The sequence below is a fragment of the Zootermopsis nevadensis genome, unplaced genomic scaffold (assembly GCF_977971745.1).
Source record: "Zootermopsis nevadensis isolate Lab colony 2312 unplaced genomic scaffold, Znev_1.0 Znev_ptg000011l, whole genome shotgun sequence".
In the NCBI taxonomy this organism is placed as follows: Eukaryota; Metazoa; Arthropoda; class Insecta; order Blattodea; family Termopsidae; genus Zootermopsis; species Zootermopsis nevadensis.
Window position 1 is genome coordinate 14,181,352 of NW_028259143.1, and position 21,329 is coordinate 14,202,680.

Below are 21,329 nucleotides of genomic sequence, written 5' to 3' on the forward strand. Positions count from 1 at the left end.
GATGGCGTGTCTTGTTTCCACCGCTTTGTCAAAATTGTCGAACGATGTTTGGGGTCCGTCTTCTTGGGAAAACAATGAGTCAGGAAATGCATATTTTGTGGACTCTTCGCCATCAGTGCCTTGAGAATTGTTCTGGTCAAGTCTGGACCTGGGGAGCCCTGAATCGGCTTCGGTGTTATCATCTGCGTGGAATCGATAATCGTCACAGACGTGTGATCGAAGTGCTTCAGCTACTGTGGCATTACCATCCTTGTCCAAGAGATGATTTGTCCCGACGTTTTCTGTCATGTTTTCTGTGAAGTTATGCTGGAGTGCTTGGCGTTTACCAACTTCCGATAATGATTTTACCTTCCCAATTTCATTAACTGGTAAAAGTTTCTCATTAGAGAAAGAGTGTTCCTCGGCGTCGGATTCCAGAACACTCGTCACTTCTGTTTGGTCGCTCGACATCGTAGATTCGGTTGTGAGGTTAGTTTCAAGGTCGTAGGCATCAGACGTCTCGAGTTCAAAATCAGCAGTTTTTGGCGTCGACAAATCTTCAAGAATGCTTCCAGGCTCGTCAGTCGAGTGAGGATTCTTAGATCGTAATTCTGGGTTCACAGTCGAAGCAGCGTTGTTCTCGTTCACACCTGATTTGCCGTCCCCTGCGCCTTCAGAGCTGGAATTATCCTTTACATCGTGACGGTGATTTGTGTCGAGGTCAACAGCAGCTCCATCGGCTTTCGTTCTGCAGGACACTGACGACATTTCTTTCTTAACTCTTCTGTGTTCCTCAGGCATCAGGATGTAGCCGTCTTTTATCCAAGCTCTACCGGAATGTGGTATGAAATTTTCGTTAGACTGTACAGTCCAGGTCTTGATGTGTGCATTCGCCTGCCAATTACAAGATAACAGAATGATCTTAAGAATAAATACGTACATACATCAACAAATATACTCACACAAGTAAATATGTAAAATTTTAGGTTTTCACAGCGGTGATTATGAAGATTTCTGTCTTCTGGGTTGCGCTGTGTAGTCTGGTAGATGTTTACCAACGTTTCAGAGGTCATACTGCCTCCGTCATCAGAGTATTAAGATTTCTGCCTTCTGGGTTGGTGCGCCGTGTAGTCTGGTCGATGTTAACCAACGTTTCAGAGGTCATACTGCCTCCGTCATCAGAGTATGAAGATTTCTGTCTTCTGGGTTGTTGCGCTGTGTAGTCTGGTAGATGTTTACGAACGTTTCAGAGGTCATACTGCCTCCGTCGTCAGGGCGATTAATCGACCATACTACACAGCGCAACAACCCAGAAGACAGAAATCTACATGTATACATATCTACACTTATAACAAATGTATGACGGCCTGCATACATAAGTAGACATATAATCATAACACACAAACACAAGAACAAACCTTTATTTATTAAACTAATAAAAAGAGGAGCCCTCTAATGGCAATTCAATCCATTAAACCACCTGACACCGCTGGTAGCCCGAGAAGAATTCGTGATTAGTCGCCGTGAACGCTTGAGATCATACGTAAGTGTGAATTTCTTTAACACGAAATTCTGTAAAAAGTCACGGCACTGAATGACGAGCTAACGCGGTCTACGTAGGCTACAAGGCATTACGTAAAGAAAACCAGAAATTTAGCTGTGGAGTAGTCTGAAGGCCTCCGTTGGTTTAAGAATGGAATGCACCCATCACAAATTCGTGATCTGTGCTGATACTGGACTGCATTTCAGATTCAGCGTGAACCACAACGGATGGATTTTAAAAGCAACGGTTGAAGTTCGTTCCTGTGAATGCACGTAGTTTCAAGAATACAATTTTGTTCGATAAGGTTTAAGAGTAGGAAAATCTTAAAATAATGAAACTGTAACGCAGAGCGTGTCGCTTTTCAACTAGCAACAACTCATCACTTTAAAACAGCGGTTATTTTCTCTTTTGACACTGACGGTGAGTTACGAATAAAATCACATTTCACAAATTTCTGAAACTATTTTAAATATTATGGAATTTGTACTGATTTAACATCCACAAAATGAAGACCGAACACATGACGGAATAAGGAACGCAAATTCTTATTATTCTTTAGCCGAATAATTCATTCTGGTATTAAAATTCCTATTGCCATTGTGCATTGTGTTTATGCTCGTGTATTTATTTATTTAGTGTTCTGTGTGACGACAGGTCCATATAAACAGGATCCTTCCATCCTTTTCTCGGACTGGGACCTGTTCATATACGTTCTTGGCAGATGATCCAGAAGTGGTTTGCCATTGCCTTCTTCTGTGTGTGAATGGAGTAATTGTTGGGATGCCACGGAGGAAAACTCCGTGTTGCCTAGACCACGGCCTTGCCCAACACAAGTTATAAATTCGGGCACCGCCGGGAATCGAACCCGAGACCCCAGGATTACAAGGCCAGCGTTCTAACCGCTAGACCACCGTGGCTATTTCTGAATAATTTATTTATTTATTTTATTTAGTGTTCTGTCTGACGACAGGTCCATATGAACAGGATCCTTCCATCCTTTTCTCGGACTGGGACCTGTTCATATACGTTCTTGGCAGATGATCCAGAAGTGGTTTGCCATTGCCTTCTTCTGTGTGTGAATGGAGTAATTGTTGGGATGCCACGGAGGAAAACTCCGTGTTGCCTAGACCACGGCCTTGCCCAACACAAGTTATAAATTCGGGCACCGCCGGGAATCGAACCCGAGACCCCAGGATTACAAGGCCAGCGTTCTAACCGATAGACCACCGTGGTACCTGCTCGTGTATTACAGGTACAAATTTATCGCTGCACCAACTTGTCACTATATTAAGATATAATAAAATTACTTTACTTTAATTTCTTACTCCTTAATTGGAAGTGTTCTTCCCGTCGCTTTCCTCTTGACGCTTTAAACTGAACCGAAAGAGACCAAACTCTTTTTGTAAACCACTGACACAAAATTTAATAGAAATTCGATCTGTAGTCCCGGAGACAAAACTCTCCATAAGGCGTTCGTTTTAAATTTTTTTTAGACTGTTCTGTACAATAACCTGAGGTTAAGTTTAACTGCAAGCTGGAACTCACCGTTGATGATAAACTGAAGCCCATTAGCACAGTGGACAGTGTCACCAGTATAGCCGCCATGGCGTGTAGTATTGATATCGATTCTGCATAACGATCTGTTTATATACACTGAGGCGCCTATCGACCAGCGCCTTGCACAACCATTCTAAGAAAATCGACACGAGCTGCGTTGACAGACTGGTTATGTTGAATTCCTATGTCTGAGCAAAGGTTTGTTCTAAATTAAACATATTTGAGTTCCTCGTGTACAAAAATGGCTGACTAACTTATCTTTGCCTTGTCAACAGCGTAACTGCCGTGGTCCTAAAAGCACGAATGGAAAACTGTATTCCAAATAGACTGATATTTTGACCTCGATGTTTATTCAATAGGTACTATTATGCAGGCGGTCTTAATGTTTCGAAGGTATTTAGGCACCCGCAGAAAACCATGAATTGTGTCGAAGATGTCAAAAAATATTAAAAAAGAAAGATTTTTGAGAATCAAGTCTCGGAGTTTAGGGGCTGCTTCTTGTGGAAAGTTTTATAGGAAGATCCGTTCTTGAAAGAAAATAATACAGTTTTATTCGATCTTCAAGTAACGTGCGGTTCATTCATTAAATTTGCACGAAATCCGGTAATCGACTAATTTCGGAGTTGTATAGTCCGCGTGGGACATAACTTACTCATTGTGTCTACACGTCGTTACAAACCTGTCTAGAGATTTGATCATTGTCGTAGACTGACATTTATAGAGCGGTATAATCCATAATGGTTGCGGATTGATCAACATTATCACGAATATATATTTATTATCACAGTATATACACAAACGTATTTAAAATGTTGTTGTTAAAATTTATATAACACTATAACATCTGTAGTATAAAATATTACAATAAGTTATATTATGTTATATTATGGCGCTTATTATTAATTCTGCTAGCAGACGTAGGATACATCACACAACACAAAATCGAAAATGAACGTCTAACTACAGACATGCAGAGCATTATGAAGACAGAAAAATCTACAAATATACCTATAAATCAATAAATGCATTGCATCGAAATATATAATAGTTTTAAAATGATAAAAACGACGATATAAACCTGAAGATGATGTCATAAAACATAGAAACATATCGTACAATTAATAATAAGCGCCATAATAAATGTAACATCATACTACGATAAAAGCGCCATAATATAACATAATATAACTTATTGTAATATTTTATACTACAGATGTTATAGTGTTATATAAATTTTAACAACAACATTTTAAATACGTTTGTGTATAGACTGTGATAATAAATATATATTTGGTTTCAACACAAACATGACGCACTTAAGCTACAAATTATCACGAATATTGCATAGTATGAGAACAAGAAATACAGTGTAAATAGAAGTGTAATTACGTCACATTTTAATCACTGATTTGTGGCTGATGTGATGAATGCAAAGACGTAATTCACACACCAGAACTAGCGGTGTCGCTAATGACCGAAAGTCCTGTGATGGAACTCGGAATAAGCCAGATGCGTCGCTATGCTCAGCGAGACATCGCCGAAATTACGTTCCCACCTACTTTGGATTCTTCATATGTTACGATAACTCAAGCGTTTCAAAAATGTCTAATCACCAGTTACAGGTTCGTCTTGAGTCCGTGGTTGAAAAACTGGGACAATTAATTTACCATTAATATAAAAAAAATTAGGACCGGAAAGTGAACTTCGACGACAGTGTCCAAAAGTCAAGTTCCATTTCCCTCTGGGCTTGTTCATTTATCGTCTTACCCCCTGCTCTAGGGCCTAAAATAATCACTAAGATGGTTCCCGTCGTTGACAAACGAAAATAGCAACAGAGAAACGTCGAATTCGCTTGTTTATTAAACGTATCGCATGTCCAGCAGCGCTGCCGATGCACTCTGCCGGCCGTTTTCGAAAGTATCCCTGGATTTTCGGTTCGTGTGAAACGGTCCACGGCCCAGGACACTCTTACTAAATTTTTGCGTAAATGTGTTGAGTAACACGTGAGGCCAGATGGGCTTCGTGTCGTTGCGAAACTGTCACAGCAGCGAAGTGCTGACATGGTATTGGGCCCCAGGAATGCGCTGACGGTGAACGTTCCGGGCGAGTGACGCGTTCCGTCATACGAACACGACTGGGACCTGACGTGCGTCATAGCGGCATTAAACATGCGTCAAATGTGACTGTGGTCTATCACAAGGCAGGAAACGAACCCATGACAGAGACTGAGTGTCTGTCCGCATGCTTGACTGATAGAAACACTGAACGGATTTCGATTAAATTTGGTGGGTGCGGGCGGTCTACGTAAACAGTTCTCTTCCTGATTTAATTTTGTTTCGTGTCGGTGAAATGTGGGCGTAACCTGAGATTCACATAAATTTAACGAAAAACAGAAGGTTCAGAAACTTTATGAAATGAAAGAATTTACGTCATAGAGCTGTAAACAACTCAAATTAGCGACACTGCAGTTTTAATCACATTAAAAGTAAATTAATAGTAATGTAATCTTCCATAAAAATTGCACAACAGATAACAAACTGCTCGTTCAATGTTTCTGTAAGAAATGCAGCAACTTCGAAGCGTGTTTAGAAACACGCCATCTGCGTTGTACTTTACGGAAGCCATTTTGATGTTGCGCGGCAGAATCCTGAAATGGCTGACCTCGTGATAGAATTTAAGGTTATGGCATCCTGGCGAATGGTCTGTAGTTTGCATTTTTTTGCACTGTGTTAATTTATTTGGGGTTCGTTAAACAACGCTATCCTAAGTTCAGATTATATTGCGTCGAATGATAGTGGAATGGATGTGGAAGGAAGCGGTCATGACCTCATTAAAGGCACCACTCTGAAACCACGAAATGCCTCAGTCAGGTGGCCGGTCTTCGGATTGAGATCTGAACGTGTTATTAATTATTGATATTTGTGTCATCGCTTTAAACTGAGATGCGGGAGAGAACTCGAGTAAACCCGGGGTAAAGGAGGAAAAGGTACGAAAGGGATCAAGGACAGGAAGACGGAGAGGGCGCGATAAGCAGTAATCCTAATTTATCTTTACACTTACACGGGCTTTGTGTACTAGAATTCTGATATTCAGTGATCAAAAATATTTGAGTGGTGTTAAGAGATAAAACTTATGAATGGAAAGGCGTTCCATTTGTATCAGGTTCCAGCCACTGCTTGTCCTTTTTGTGGTTTTCCTCCGCTGTCTGTTCAAATGTGGAGCTTTCTCCCCTTTCACCATACCTACCCGCCATTTTGCAAAGACACTAGATGAATATTTTGGTCTTCACAGTTGGCTGCAAAATTCAGGCCACTTAATTAATTCATTTCCGACTGTAGTGACAGTTCTTGGTGACACATCATGAGCTTGCTTTATTGTTAAGTTTGTTTATTTATTTATAATTTATTGTCACGTGTAGATCTGTCAGTCAACTCTGTTAATTTGATTCCTAAATTAAGTTTCAATTAAAAATTTCGTACTTTTTTTGTGAAATTGAAAACTGAAGACGACTGTCTTTTGGGAAGTTGTGCCGCGTAGTCCGGAGGCAGCAAGCACCTCTGAAACGTCTGAAACTTCTACCAAACTACACGGTGGAACATCCGAAGAGACGATCATCTTCATGCTCACCGCCCTGAGAACCTGAATTCTCACCAAATTGGAAATTATTCGTAAACTATATACAGCTGGCGAAAATAAGAAAATCCTCAATTTAAATTTTCAAAATTGGAATGTTCCTGTCATTCAGGGCATTATATTTGGGCGACTAAAAATTTTAGAATTTTTAGGAGATATTAGTGAGTTACGATTGCATGAAATTTGTCAGTTATTTAACTCCATTGTTGCGTCGACTGATAATTTTAAATGATTACATTTCAACAAACTCAAATGTAATAATCCGTCAATGCATGTGGCAAAACTGGCAATAATTAATAATTACGGAATTCAGCTATTCAATAAATACTTCGATATGTGACAAGTTTCGAACATTTGGGAGCGGATATAATAAATTATAATTATATTCATAATAGAATGAAGGGCAGAGTAAATTCGGAGAATGCTTGTCATTTTTGGGTTCAGAATCTTACGTCTTCCTGGTTGCTGTATAAAAAATGTAAAGAGGGACTTCGTAATTTCGTCTCTTCAAGGAGGTGACGTAGGAGATAGGGGAGAATGCATGGGGAACATAAGAAATCCTTACACAATTTTTGTCGAAAAGCCTGAAGGCAAATTGTTACTCGGAAGGCTGGGGCAACGACTATCAGCTTCTCAAAAAAAAGTTTCTATTTTATGGAGTTACATTAGCCAGTAACCTGTTTCTGTCATATGCAGGTCTACCCCTGAATTCTCCAATAAGCCTGTGTTACACTTCTTAAAAGTCACTCCACCTTCGAACTTTGCACGACCTTCATCGTGTGTTCCAGCTAGCACAGAGTTCGTGAAGGCCATGGAGTCGTTGCCACTTTGCATTCTTTGCCGTCTTGACTTTGCCCCCTTCCCCTGCTTTTCATGGCTTGTTACGGGTATATTTACACGGAAGGAACAAACTGAAAGGAAATATGTTTTGTCGTAAACTCAGTTTTCTCTTTAATTCTACAAATTCTTGTACTAGAAACTCGCAATACAACATCAGATGAAATACATATGGCATTGCTCTCCATTCGTAGTTGTAGTTTCATATTTTTCATGTAGATGGCGTTGCTGCGAGTTTCGATACACACTAACCATGGATGCCCGAACTACTTCACTAACCTCAATTCTAACTCTACCCTTTCATCACCTAATTCGCACTGGAAACTAGGTGACAAAACTGAACAGTCAATCCCATTGCACCGGTAAAACTGTGAAAGGAAGCCTGGATTGTGTCTTCCATCTCGATTGCACGAAACTGCAAATCGTGTAGGTAATTCGAAATGGATTCATTTCATATATATATATATATATATATATATATATATATATATATATATATATATATATATATATATCTCTAAGAACACATTTTTCTGACTCGTCTGCATCCAAACTATCAATACAAACAAATTACACAAACAATGTAGCATCACACAGTCAAGAAATATATTGGAAAATTTGAAGAAAAAAAAACTCCTAGATTGTATTACTGCAATTGAACAAGCAGAATTATTCACTGGGCACTGATCTAGTAGTAGTTTAAAGATGACAAATTACGATGTCGAGTATGACGTAATCAATATGGAATACAACTCTAGACAGGAAATATCCGAACAGGGCGTAATGTATTCAAGTCACTGGTATTAAAACTATATTTTGATACTTCTAGGTAGATTCACTTCAATTAAATAGATATCTAAATCTTATTTAGCACACAAATCTCTGTGTGTACGAACTGCCATCACGGTTCCATTTTCAGAAGGCGAGAATTATGTAATCTTAAGAGGTAATGCTGTGTCCCGAGGTCCTGCACTGAATCCATTCTTCACTATCACAAACTCACTTGCAACTTCAGATTATCCAACCCAACAATAATAAATTTCACACTCATTAATCAGCACGTTATTTGTCTCCCAAAGTAATCGAAACGGGGAATTCATCCTCTGCCTTGCGGCCGTCAGCATTCACCTCTGCCTGCGTATTGGTTGCTTCGCCAGTATTCCTCCGCCTATCATATTTATTTCCGGAACGGATATTTGAATTGTATCCGGCGGAGTGATCATAATGCTCGAGAGGAGGAGGGGGAGGGTAAATGAAAGGTTGCTGGAACATTCTGAACAGCGTCCCGGAACCCCTTCCGTTGCCTACATAATGGGGATTTTGTGCGTTTGCATAAACCAAAAATTGCATGGCGTTGGGGGGCGCTATCGGCTGGAACTGAGTGTACGTTCCAGTTCGATTCTTCCCACTGTTCTGGAAACTTCCGCCGTGAGAATATCCCACATGTAGTTTATCTGTCTGAGGAAAACCACGTACGGACTTCATCTGGCGGTTGGATTTCTGACTTTGAGCGTTTCCCTTCTCAGTGACGCTGACGTCATCTGACACCTTCGAAGCTTCTCCTTCAGCGAACTCAGTAGGCGGCGTAATTTCTGTCGCACTATTTCTTTTGTCGGAAGATACAGTCGATGCATCGTCCTGCGTGGAAACGTTTGATTTCTTAAAATCTTCTGGGCGAGAACTCGCATCGACAGACTGGAGTGATGTTTGTGATTCATTCGTGTGACCCATACGTTCGCTGACATATTTTTTAGAGTCATTGAAATTGTCTTTGATTTCACCGTTGAAACTTATTTCGTGACCGGAAGTGCTGCCTGTTGATAGAACCTCTCCTCCTTTGCTTTTGTTTGAATTCCGAGACTGCTCGCCGGAGATCACGTGACTTGATCTCTCTACAGGCATCGCTGTCGCTACAGATTCTGTGTTGAGGCTGTAGGGAGTCAATTGTGACTCTCTGGGAGTTGTCATTTCACGAGCGAGTGTCTCGGCAGTTACTGGCTCCGACAGAAACGGATTTTCGCTTGAATTGTTTCCAGGTTCGTTGGCGTTGGAGTTAACTCCTCCGGTACTCTCATTGGTTTCGTGAAATGTGTTAGATTCTGCACTGGAAACTATAATATCGCTTCTGAACATTTTTCCTGTACCAGTCGTGACAGTTTTATTTTCCATTCTGAAATTTACCCTGGAACCTCGGCTCTTTGTTTTAATCGCAACGAAATCTAAATTTTTGTCTGTGGGATTTGTAAAACTGTCATTACCAACAGCATTTTTCGAAATGGTATCAGATTTATTCACATTAGAATGTGGAACTATTTCATCAGAATGGTCCATTTTATGAGAGTCGCTGTTAATTCTGGCCTTGCTCAAAATTGAATCACGAGGCGCATCAAATTCTGCGCTAGTGACTATAACATCGCCTGGGGTCGTTCTGCCTGCGCCAGTCATGCTAACTTCATTACTGGTTTTCGTTGTTGAAGACTCCGTGTAGTTGTCTTGTGGTTCTGGGTAACTTCCGTTATTAACACCCACTTCCGTGGTAATGTCAGCTTCTTGATTCCCCTCGACTTCTGTGTCGAACTTCAGGGACGCTGTCGTCATCATGTCGCTAGAGCCCAAGGACGTGACTGCCGTCTCAGTTTCGTTGTGAAGAGAAGAGTTTCTGTTGCTAAATTCGTTCTTCGGGATGTCGATTGAACGTGGAATTTGCGCTGAATCAATTTTCAGTGGGCTTTGACTTAATCCTTTCTTACTTAAAGTGTTATATGTGCTTGATGCATATGTTTCCTCTGTAAAACTAGGAACTGAGTCTGTCGATTCCTTGTTTAAATTTTTTTCATGTACAGTGTTGTTTCGCCAATCAGTAACAGAAGTCTTAAGATTCATCGTACTTTTTTCGTAAGTAATTATTTTTTTCGGATAGCTGTTTGAATCTCTGTGGATTTCTTGTGTGTTGCCTTTCTGCAATTCCGTGTAATTCCCTGCTTCTTCCGAGCAACTTGAGTTCTTGCAGCTCGTGCCTGCGGTTGAGTTCCCTGAGATGTCTTCCGTGTCATCCGAAGGAGCAGAGCTGTTTGGTCCATTTTCAGGAATTTCACTTGGATCCGTTCCGTTGTTTGTTGGATCATGGACTGCTCTGGAATCTTCATGTTTCGAGTCGCCGATGTTATCAGCTGACCTTGTGTGCAATGTGGAACCCTCTGTCTCTCCAGAAGCGTTGGCACACGGCTGAGCATCCGTGCAGTCGCTGACGCTGACAGACAGAGGCAGTTCTTTGTCTCCCTGCTGCCCTCTAGCTTCCGTCTGATACCTCTGCAGAAGTTTCGCCTTCGCCACGTCGAGTCTCATTTGTTTATCTGTTGTTTCATTTGTTCCCTGCTGCTGTGTTGTTGCCACTGAAGATCGACTCCCTTCAGGACTGGGTGGTTGGAATCCATTCTTGTTTGATTCCGTCGTTAACAACTGCTTGTTTAGGAGGAGGTGATGGTGGTTGGGCACCAACCTTATCTGCTGTGGACCCCAGACTTGCGGTCGGTCTGCGCTCCACCACTGGCCTTGGTTCAACTCCTTCGATAAGCCCGGACGCTGCCCTCCGTTAAAATGGAAATCTTGTCCTTGGGACCAATCCCAAGGAGCGGCTTGCTGATGCACATGCCGCGCCATTTCGCTCTCAGCCTCCATTCCATGTACATCGAAAGTTCCAGCGCTGTTGCTACTCCCCGGCACTCCCTCACTGTAGCTGTTATGGACATAAGGATTTGGTTTCAGAAAAAGCTGGAGGAATGCAATGGATTCACTAGGCTTTTTGGCTTCAAAATCATGCATCTTGCAGGTCAAAGCAGCAGGAGCGAACTTATTCATTGAAGGTGATTCTGAGCTTTTGTCGAAGTTCTGTCCGGATGTGAAGAGGCTCGCACTGCTTGGATGGTACATGGAATTCGGATGTCCTCGATCTGGCAGATGTTGGTTGTTCGAACCATAAAATTGGCTAGGAGGTCCTTCTTGTGCCACAGGATACGCGTTTGTGTTAGCTGCTCTGGCTTTGAGCTCGTCATTTGATGAGACTGCATCTTCCAATGGAGATGGTACCTTGTGTTTTTCTTCTTGATTCTTTATCTTATTCGTCGGTCTATTCTTGGATGGAACGCCTTGAGACTCAACGGCTGGAGGTGCTCCCTCTGGTTTGTTAGCGTCGCCATAATTATAGAATAAGTCGGGAGATGCGTAGAACAAATGATGGGGAGGGGGTGCATAGTAAGTTTTAGAGAGAGGTGGTGTGTAGTATATTTGAGGGGGGAAGGGTGCGTAGTTCGCCTCAGAGGGATGGAAAAGGGGAGCGTAATTCGCCTGAGAGGGTGTGAGAAGAGGAGCGTAGTTCGCCTGAGAAGAAGGGGGAATGGGAGCGTAGTTCGCCTGAGAAGAAGGGAGAATGGGAGCGTAGTTCGCCTCAGAGGGATGGAAAAGGGGAGCGTAATTCGCCTGAGAGGGTGGGAGAAGAGGAGCGTAGTTCGCCTGAGAAGAAGGGGGAATGGGAGCGTAGTTCGCCTGAGAAGAAGGGAGAATGGGAGCGTAGTTCGCCTCAGAGGGATGGAAAAGGGGAGCGTAATTCGCCTGAGAGGGTGGGAGAAGAGGAGCGTAGTTCGCCTGAGAAGAAGGGGGAATGGGAGCGTAGTTCGCCTGAGAAGAAGGGAGAATGGGAGCGTAGTTCATCTGAGGGGGAGCGTAGTTAGCCTGAGAGGGAGGGAGAAAGGGAGCGTAGTTCATCTGAGGGGGAAAGGGGACGTAGTTCATCTGAAAGGGCGGCAGCATGAGATCTGGAAACTGCATGGGGGGCACATGATTTGCGCCTTGTGGAGGTAAACTGTTACCGTCAACTGACTGAATTTTGTGAGCCGGGGGCCAGGGTGATGCAGAGGCGACTTGACGTGGAGGAAGAACTACGAGGGGAGTTGCTGAGTGCGGGGGGCCGGTGTAACGCGCAGTGTTGGTGCCATGGGATGGCCCACGTGCCACACTAATAGGCTCGCAGACCGTCATTGGCACTTCGCCGGGAATTTGCGCAGGGAGCTCGAAGCACATTGCGGCCTCTGGCACGGGCCCCGACTTCTTGGTGCGCAGTCCTCTCGCCAGCTCTTCGTACTGTTGAGTCTGTCCTTTGTCGTTAGAGTTTGGAACGAAGTAAAATTCTGGTGGAATATCAAATTCACTTTTATTCACTGGCTTCTGTTTAGCAGAATCACTAATTTCTACAAACTGACCACTTTCTGAAAATCTGTCGTTCACTTTACCAATTGAAGGAACTATTCCTCGAGTATACAATCCTCGTGAAATGATTAAAATTGTTACCACGACGAACAGATTCCTACAGATAAAATTCATTATGGCACCGTAGCACTCACTACTCACTGAGACTGGCAACGGCAAATGTACACTGATCATTTCATTCAAGTTTTGATGAGTTTTAATGCCTGTTCGGCTGAGGCAGCATTTTCCTGCATTCGTGTCAACGGCCAGTGAACATTGACACAGCAGAAGACACGTGGCATCACCTTAGACTGCTTTCACACGTGAGCCCGTGAGCCACTCAACTGAGCGGCTTGTTTAGCCGGTATGCAGCTCAGAGTTCGGTTCACATGACCCTCTGCTACAGTTACCAACTTCACTCAGTCCCTCCAACAAAATATTTTCATCAAATCATGTTGGAACTTGAAGTCATCATCATAATCCCCATGGTTTAGACTATTATAGACTGTTCCGTCTCCAAGGAATTTTCTGTTCGAGTAAATAGGATTCAGTACTCTGCAGTTAAAATTGGTCATTTCAACGTTTTTTGTGGGCGGCCTTCGCCTTTAGGTTTGTATTTATACATTTTTTGTGGAATTATATTGGCTTCCATTCTCTCTATATGCATTAGCCAATTCCTTCGATGTTCACATATTTTATCCAGCAAGTTAAAAGTTCCTGGTTCGCGTCTAATATCTTCATTTCTTATATGATCTGTTCTTTTATACCCTGCAATTGGTCTTAGAAATTTCATCTCTGCTACTTCTATTCGTTGCTTTTGTAGTTTGGTTAGGGTCCAGCTTTCTGCGCCATAAAGTATTGAAGGAACTGCCATTATATTGTAAAATTTAAGGATGCTTTCAGTACTGACTTTGCCTAATAAAGTTCTTCTAATGGTGCTGCATAAATGTTGAAATTTGTTTAATTTGTGATATAAATCTTTGGACCTATCTGTGCTAATTAAGTAGCCTAAGTATTTAAAATCGCTGACATGTTCCGTAGGTACGTTTGAAATTAAAATTTTTACCTTAACCACCTCTTTTCCTATAAATACAAGCACCTTCGTTTTGTTCGTAGAGAAGTAATAGTAATATTTTATAGCATAAATATTTATTTTTATATTCATTTAGTGTTCTGTCTGACGACAGGTCCATATGAACAGGATCCTTCCATCCTTTTCTCGGACTGGGACCTGTTCATATACGTTCTTGGCAGATGATCAAGAAGTGGTTTGCCATTGCCTTCTTCTGTGTGTGAATGGAGTAATTGTTGGGATGCCACGGAGGAAAACTCCGTGTTGCCTAGACCACGGCCTTGCCCAACACAAGTTATAAATTCGGGCACCGCCGGGAATCGAACCCGAGACCCCAGGATTACAAGGCCAGCGTTCTAACCACTAGACCACAGTGGCTATTTCTGAATAATTTATTTATTTATTTTATTTAGTGTTCTGTCTGACGACAGGTCCATATGAACAGGATCCTTCCATCCTTTTCTCGGACTGGGACCTGTTCATATACGTTCTTGGCAGATGATCCAGAAGTGGTTTGCCATTGCCTTCTTCTGTGTGTGAATGGAGTAATTGTTGGGATGCCACGGAGGAAAACTCCGTGTTGCCTAGACCACGGCCTTGCCCAACACAAGTTATAAATTCGGGCACCGCCGGGAATCGAACCCGAGAACCCAGGATTACAAGGACAGCGTTCTAACCGCTAGACCACCGTGGCTTGCATAAATATTATAAATGTTTAATAAATAGTACCTATTATTAACTTCTTACTGGAGGTTTTTCCCACAATGTGACTCTCCCGTATAAATGCGTTGGCTAGACTGCCTTGATCTGCAGCTCACTGAACCACGTGTGAAAGGGTTCCATGTTAAAGCAGGCAAAACTCTCCCCTCCAGTAGCCGCTACTAGCGGGGAGAGCTGCATAGTGGCTCATGAGCCACGTGTGAAGGGGCCCTTAAAGCTCAAAGCTGTGTCGCATTTTTCCTTGTGCACAGACTTTCCGCCATTTCTTTAAGCATTTGTTTCTGTTTCATTCTCGGATTTCGGCCGTTAGCTCTTCGATGAAATCAACTCATGATCAGAATCGCAAATTTTAATCGCTGGAAGACTTGCTAATTAGTCACATGTCAGCCATTCCCTCCTGCTTCTATGAACAGTACATTTTTGCAGAAGAAATGGGGCAAAAATTGTCAATTGCTGCAGAAACATTCCAATAACACCTGTTACGCGGTTGTGAAGATGGTAGATCCACTGAACAAACATTTAATATGAAGATTTCTGTCTTCTGGGTTGTTGCGCCGTGTAGTCTGGTAGAAGTTTACCAACGTTTCTGAGGCCATACATATTCATCGCCCTGATGGAGGCAGTATGACCTCTGAAACGTTAGTTAACATCGACCAGACTACACGGCGCAACAACCCAGAAGACAGAAATCTTCTTACTCTGATGACGGAGGCAGTATGACCTCTGAAACTTTGGTTAACATCTACCAGACTACAAAGCGCAACAACCCAGAAGACAGAAATCTTCATACTCTGATGACGGAGGCAGTATGACCTCTGAAACGTCGGTAAACATCTACCAGTCTACACAGCACAACAACCCATAAGACAGAAATCTTCAGAATCTGATGACGGAGGCAATATGACCTCTGAAACGTTGGTTACATCGACCAGACTACACAGCGCAACAACCCAGAAGACAGAAATCTTCATACTCTGATGACGGAGGCAGTATGACCTCTGAAATGTTGGTTAACATCTACCAGACTACACAGCGCAACAACCCAGAAGACAGAAATCTTTATACTCTGATGACGGAGGCAGTATGACCTCTGAAACGTTGGTAAACATCTACCAGACTACACGGCGCAACAACCCAGAAGACAGAAATCTTCAGAATCTGATGATGGAGGCAATATGACCTCTGAAACGTTGGTTACATCGACCAGACTACACAGCGCAACAACCCAGAAGACAGAAATCTTCATACTCTGATGACGGAGGCAGTATGACCTCTGAAATGTTGGTTAACATCTACCAGACTACACAGCGCAACAACCCAGAAGACAGAAATCTTCATACTCTGATGACGGAGGCAGTATGACCTCCGAAACGTTGGTAAACATCTACCAGACTACACAGCGCAACAACCCAGAGGACAGAAATCTTCATACTCACCGCTGTGAAAAACCTCAAATCTTACATTTAATATGATCATCACGTGTTGACTAAGGTACGACGTTTCGGGAGTTGATTCTACTCCTGTCTCCTGGTTACTGACTCTCATTGTACTGATAACTTTAATCTTGGAAATATAAATCTGGGCGTATGTTAGCGGCCCTACCATAGTCTGATCTCTGAACAAGAAAACTGTACCGGCCGGGAATCGAACAGTGGTAAAATTGTTCTGATGTTCTGACATTTCGGAGCAAAGGGTAATTTAGAGTTCCCAGCAAACTTTTATGTCCAAATAAAGATTATGGGGTAGGTTGACGTTCAAATTTCACTTTGCTCTGTCTCTCAAAAATCGTTTACCCTGCAATAAACTCGGAAGTTCATATTCACATTCTACAGCGCCAAAAGAAGTAGACTGTGTCTAAAACAGGCCTGTAGTCCTGTATAGCGCCGTAGGAAGGATGAATTGAAAGGGATGTGGAAGGAAGCGGTCATGACACTGTCTTCTGATGCTGTAATAGCATATACGCCCACCTGGCGGGAGTAAGGATACAGATGGGCAGATATTCGAACCGAGGACCTCCAGAATATGAAGCGGGCGTGGTAACAACTTCTTGTTGATGCCATGCACGAGGATTTGTGAGATTCTGAACGCCATTTATCACAACCGCCAGTAACTGTCCTGAGGGAAACAAATTGTACTTCGTTGCTTTATGCCTTGAGTCTAAAAAAAGCAGAAGTTAAGAGACCGCGGGCTTATGGCAAAGGAAAATTTAATAAATTATTATTATTATTAAAATAATTTCAGCACGACAGCGCGAAATTATGAGGTGGATGGATTAATAACGTTACTTCATGGCAGTCATAAAACATGCATCAGCAGATGGCCAGAAAATATCCTAGCTACTCTGTGGGATTGAAAATAGGAAAATGGCGACATCGAATCCTGTGCCTAGCTTCCGTTTCTTAGAGATGAGCGACAAATCATTTTGTAGCATCAAATGTTATGTTGTCCAGAATAACCATTTTAAAATACGTATTACCATCACCGTATCTTAGATAATGATTAGTGTTCGAGCAGGTATAAATTTCTTCCGAAACGTTGCTAATTGTTATAAAATATTATGAAATGATCATTATTTATAAGTACGAACCCTTAACCTTAAAATGTCATATGCTGATAATTGACAAATGAGAAGAGTGAGGTAAACGAATACTGTACAGGGAGAAATCAAATCCCAGGACAGCTTCTACGAGGTGCGATCGGAAAATTTCAAGACTGCGCCTATAAAAACCCGTACACTTATCTCAGATATTAAATTCATCCATCACCCTCGAAGTAGTTCCCCTGGGAGTGAACACAACGATCCCAGCGCCGCTGCCAAGCCTGGAAGCATCCCTGGAAGTCTTTCTTTGTCAGCCTGTCAAGCACCATCTGCGATTCTGCCTGAATCTCTTCTATCGTCTCAAATCTCCTTCCCTTTAGCTGAATTTTCATCTTTGGGAAGAGGAAGAAGTCACACGGAGCTAAATCCGGCGATCCGGCAAGATCTTTGAGCTCCTGACAAACAAGAAGTCGATTCTGCTTCTGGTCCTCAGACAGGATGCGTCGCATGTGGAGTTCTTCCTTTAGAATCAGCTGACAGGTCCCATAGCCTATACCAACAATGTCGCACAAGTCGTTGATGGTACGACGTCGATCTTCGTGAATGGCCTGCCGAATCTTCGTAACATTTTCGGGCGTTGTGCTCGAAGATGGTCGTCCAGAACGCTCGTCATCATCGACAGAAGTTCGGCCATTTTTAAAACGTGAATGCCACACAAAAGTTTGTGCACGACCCATTGCGGACTCCCCAAATGCTTGCTTTAGCATTTCATAGGTTTCCGTAGCCGTTTTGGCGAGTCTTTGGCAAAATTTGATGCACACGCCATTCCGAAATCGCAGGAGGGTCGGTGTAATGCACTACCAAAACGCCCGTAACTAAGAAACAAATGCTAATTCGATGATGCCGGCTGGCACACTGATTCACTATGAATGTAGGCCGCACCCCCTAGCGGCAGAAGCTCGTACTACATCCGGTTCGCCCTCTATTGACACAGTCTTGAAACTTTCCGATCGCACCTCGTACGACCGAATTGTTAAAATATGCCCTGTCTATCGCCGATTTTTTCTTTTCTGGAATTTTTAAGCAAGTATTTCCGTGAAGGTGCCGTAATTGTAAGTCAATAAATGTCAGGAAACGAGAAACAGTTTTTCTTAAGTTCTCTTAAAACCAGGTTTATTTCTTAAATGTGATTATACAATTGAGATACGGACTTCGGGAAAAGGTTTCAGTTATTCTAAATTGCGGTTTCTGAAGCAGCGTTTTGACTCACACCCTTTTCCCTGTCACCAGCAAATTTGTCTGCCACGTCTCGGCTAGTTCAATAACCCGACACCGGAAGTTACGCCATTAATGCAATTGTGTTCTCCACCATTTTGCGTGCTCAATCATTTTCATGTTAATTTGTTTTTTTAATTGCAAATCTTGTCGCTAGGTGTGGTAGCCGCAAGCAGCACTGGTTGACCACAGTCCCTGATGTTGAAGAAGGTCTTTGTAAGTTATCGTCCACAACTGATCCTGTCTTGAGAAATTTCTCGACGAGGATTGAACTTTTGCGCCTGTCCGCTCCAACTTTGACCCCAAAATTTACCTGAAACGCTCTTCGGATCTTTTCTGAGCTTGCAGATGATAGAACCTACTCTTTGATGATGAATATCTGCTGATCGTTACTGTTAAAAAATCGAACAAAAACATGGCAAACAATGGCTTGAATATTAGCTTCTTCAAATCAGAAAACTGACTTTAAACTTGGTAGCTAAACGACAAATGCAAGCCTTCTGACTAACTATTTATTCCACCAAGAAATAACAGCAACAAACCTAAATGTTATATGATAATAATATTATTATTTCCATTACAGAGTTTCATGTATCGTCAGATGGATCGTAAATAGTGATTAGGTAGGAATAGAGAAGGAGAGATTTCTCCTTTAAAATTGAGAACAACGAAAATTCTCACTTTGTTAGACCGTTGGTAACCCGACTTATATTTCAACTGAGTACCTCCTGAATAAAAATTTAATTGGATATTATCCATCGTCTACTAAATATAAAACGTAAAACGACGTTTCGGAGATGGGACTCTATCTCCGTCTTCAGGTTCCTACACAGTTGGGCCCACTAGATAGAGCTAATCCCTATCTTCGGACATATTATATTATTATTATTATTATTATTATTATATTTACTAGACGATGGATAATATCCAAGTAAATTTTTATTCAATTGACTCTTCACCATCGTCAAGACGTTTTAGATTTGAGTACCTCCTGATTACAAGTCTAGAAGGTTACCAGTACTCCATATTTTGTAGTTACCACGTTGAACACTGTCATGTGACTTGTTGAGATTTGAGGTTCTCATGGCTTAGATGTTGGTCTTCTGGGTAGCAGCGCTGCGTTGACTTGTTACTCGAGTACACGGAAGTGTTAAGATTCAGTTACGAGTTCAAGTGGCGGTAAGACTTAGAAGATAAACATCGAGTCACATAAGCTGCGTTGAAAGAAACGAAGACAAGCATTTCAGAATATAACATACTTTAATTGTAACAACAGGAAAAAACAAATAAAAAACACAGTGAGTACAAACGTCATAAATATTAAATTTAACAACAATAAACTCATCTCCCCGTGTTTCAGAGCAGATTTTTTGATACTATAACAATAAGAAGTTTTGTATTGAAACTCCTGAGGCTTCTCGCGAACCAGCGGGTCTCTAATGTAAGTTAACAAATTTAAGATGCGAAATCTCTAATAAAAAAACACAAAATCCTATGCATCAGTTGGTAGGACTGGGGATCTGGACGTAAACGAATTCGTTTCGAGCCCTGAAGATGGCCGACATGAATTAATACGTAGCTGCAAGAGAACTCGCGACTTTGTGATCTTCGTTCTTTGTGGCTTTGATCCTGGCAAAGCTCTGTGTAACGTGCGGGCCTATTTTCGAGAAAAGTATTTTAACCCCTGTTACTTTCAACTGTACCACTTTGTAACATCAACTTCCATTTAAACTTTTGTAAATTTTGATCCTAATTTCTCATAGCGTGAAAAGGATGCCCTCAAGATGGTATAATATTTTATATAACTAAGCTCTTTTGCGTTAGGCGCAATTTGTGAGGTAACCTGCGATTTACGCAGGGGAACATCACACTTTCTCGACGACATCTTCGTCATAACCTCCGCCACTTTCTTTATCTTCTGCCGATCCAAACTCAATGCTCTTGCTTCTCATTTCCACTCCTTCCTCCGGAACCAAACCCTTGCCCCTCTGCTCCCCGGACATCACCGTGGTCTCCTTCTGCAAATCGGGATCGTGTTTTACGTGCCCAGTTTCGGCAGGAACAGGACTGCGAGAAGAATTGGTAGCTGGGTGACTCTGGTGCTGACGACCACTAGAAGCAAATCGATGGTACGGAATGAGCCTGTAGTGTTCTGCCTCGTCTTGCCGACAATATGGACAGTAATACACGTCAGACTTGTCGCCGTTCATCCCATAGCGAGCCGCCATCACTCCACTGTCGTCCTTGATCCAGGTATCCACAGAATTGTCCATCTTCCTCTGTGGACCCTTTATCCGCCTCGACTGTCGCACGAATGGCCCGTGCTCTGCAGCTGGCACAAAAATTGCAAATTCTCTCTGCGTTTCTGGACGCCCTGAGCTATGATCTCCAGGTCTTATCAGACGCCTGCGTCTCTGCTGGCGGCTGTCCAACAGTCCTGAACGTCCCGTTCTAATTCCAGAACGCATCGCATGGTTCTCCCGTTTCCTGTGAACGACTGGTCTCAGAAATGTTTTCTCGTCTTCGCCAAGTCTCGTGGAGCTCGGAGCTGCGTCCGCGAGAACTGCGACAGCGACGCCGATGAGGACGGCCGATGACAGCAGAGTCAGAGCTGATGGTTTCATGGCGGTGCTACTGATCCATGGCGAGTGGCCTGCAGTCTTATAACCACCAATCTTTGCTGATTCGGCTGTGTCTGACAACAACAACAACAACATTCGAGGTCGTTTGTCACAAACAAATGTTTAGTTTGTTATTGCATTCTTTACAGACCGTGTTACGTGAGGTTTCTTTGCAAACAACGTACGTTTCCGTTGCGAGCATTAATTCACTTGAGGTCATTGTTTACCGCAACAAAAGAAGAAACTTACACCTGAATGAAATCAATTGTTTCTCAGATGCATTCTTTACCTTTCCTGCGCAGTCGTTTCAGA

At 42.4% G+C, this 21,329-nt stretch overlaps 3 protein-coding genes across 4 annotated transcripts in view; 1 reads left to right on the forward strand and 2 right to left on the reverse strand.

Annotated features, from left to right (window-relative positions):
* Nucleotides 1–21,329, forward strand: part of LOC110837195 (uncharacterized) — a 76,268-nt gene that overhangs the window by 6,074 nt on the left and 48,865 nt on the right. The window lies entirely within an intron of this gene.
* Nucleotides 7,639–12,948, reverse strand: LOC110837192 (uncharacterized). Its single transcript, XM_022079062.2, has one exon. The coding sequence runs from the start codon at nt 12,923–12,925 to the stop codon at nt 8,612–8,614; it is 4,314 nt and encodes a 1,437-aa protein (XP_021934754.2). The 5' UTR covers nt 12,926–12,948; the 3' UTR covers nt 7,639–8,611.
* LOC147874134 (uncharacterized) lies at nt 20,262–21,113 on the reverse strand. The gene has a single exon (XM_087347530.1). It carries the CDS (start codon nt 21,111–21,113, stop codon nt 20,262–20,264), a length of 852 nt encoding a protein of 283 aa, XP_087203656.1.

Bases quoted from the DNA above. Each gene is read 5' to 3' on its own strand.
- LOC110837192 (XM_022079062.2), bottom strand. From the start codon at position 12,925: ATGAATTTTATCTGTAGGAATCTGTTCGTCGTGGTAACAATTTTAATC.
- LOC147874134 (XM_087347530.1), bottom strand. From the start codon at position 21,113: ATGTTGTTGTTGTTGTTGTCAGACACAGCCGAATCAGCAAAGATTGGT.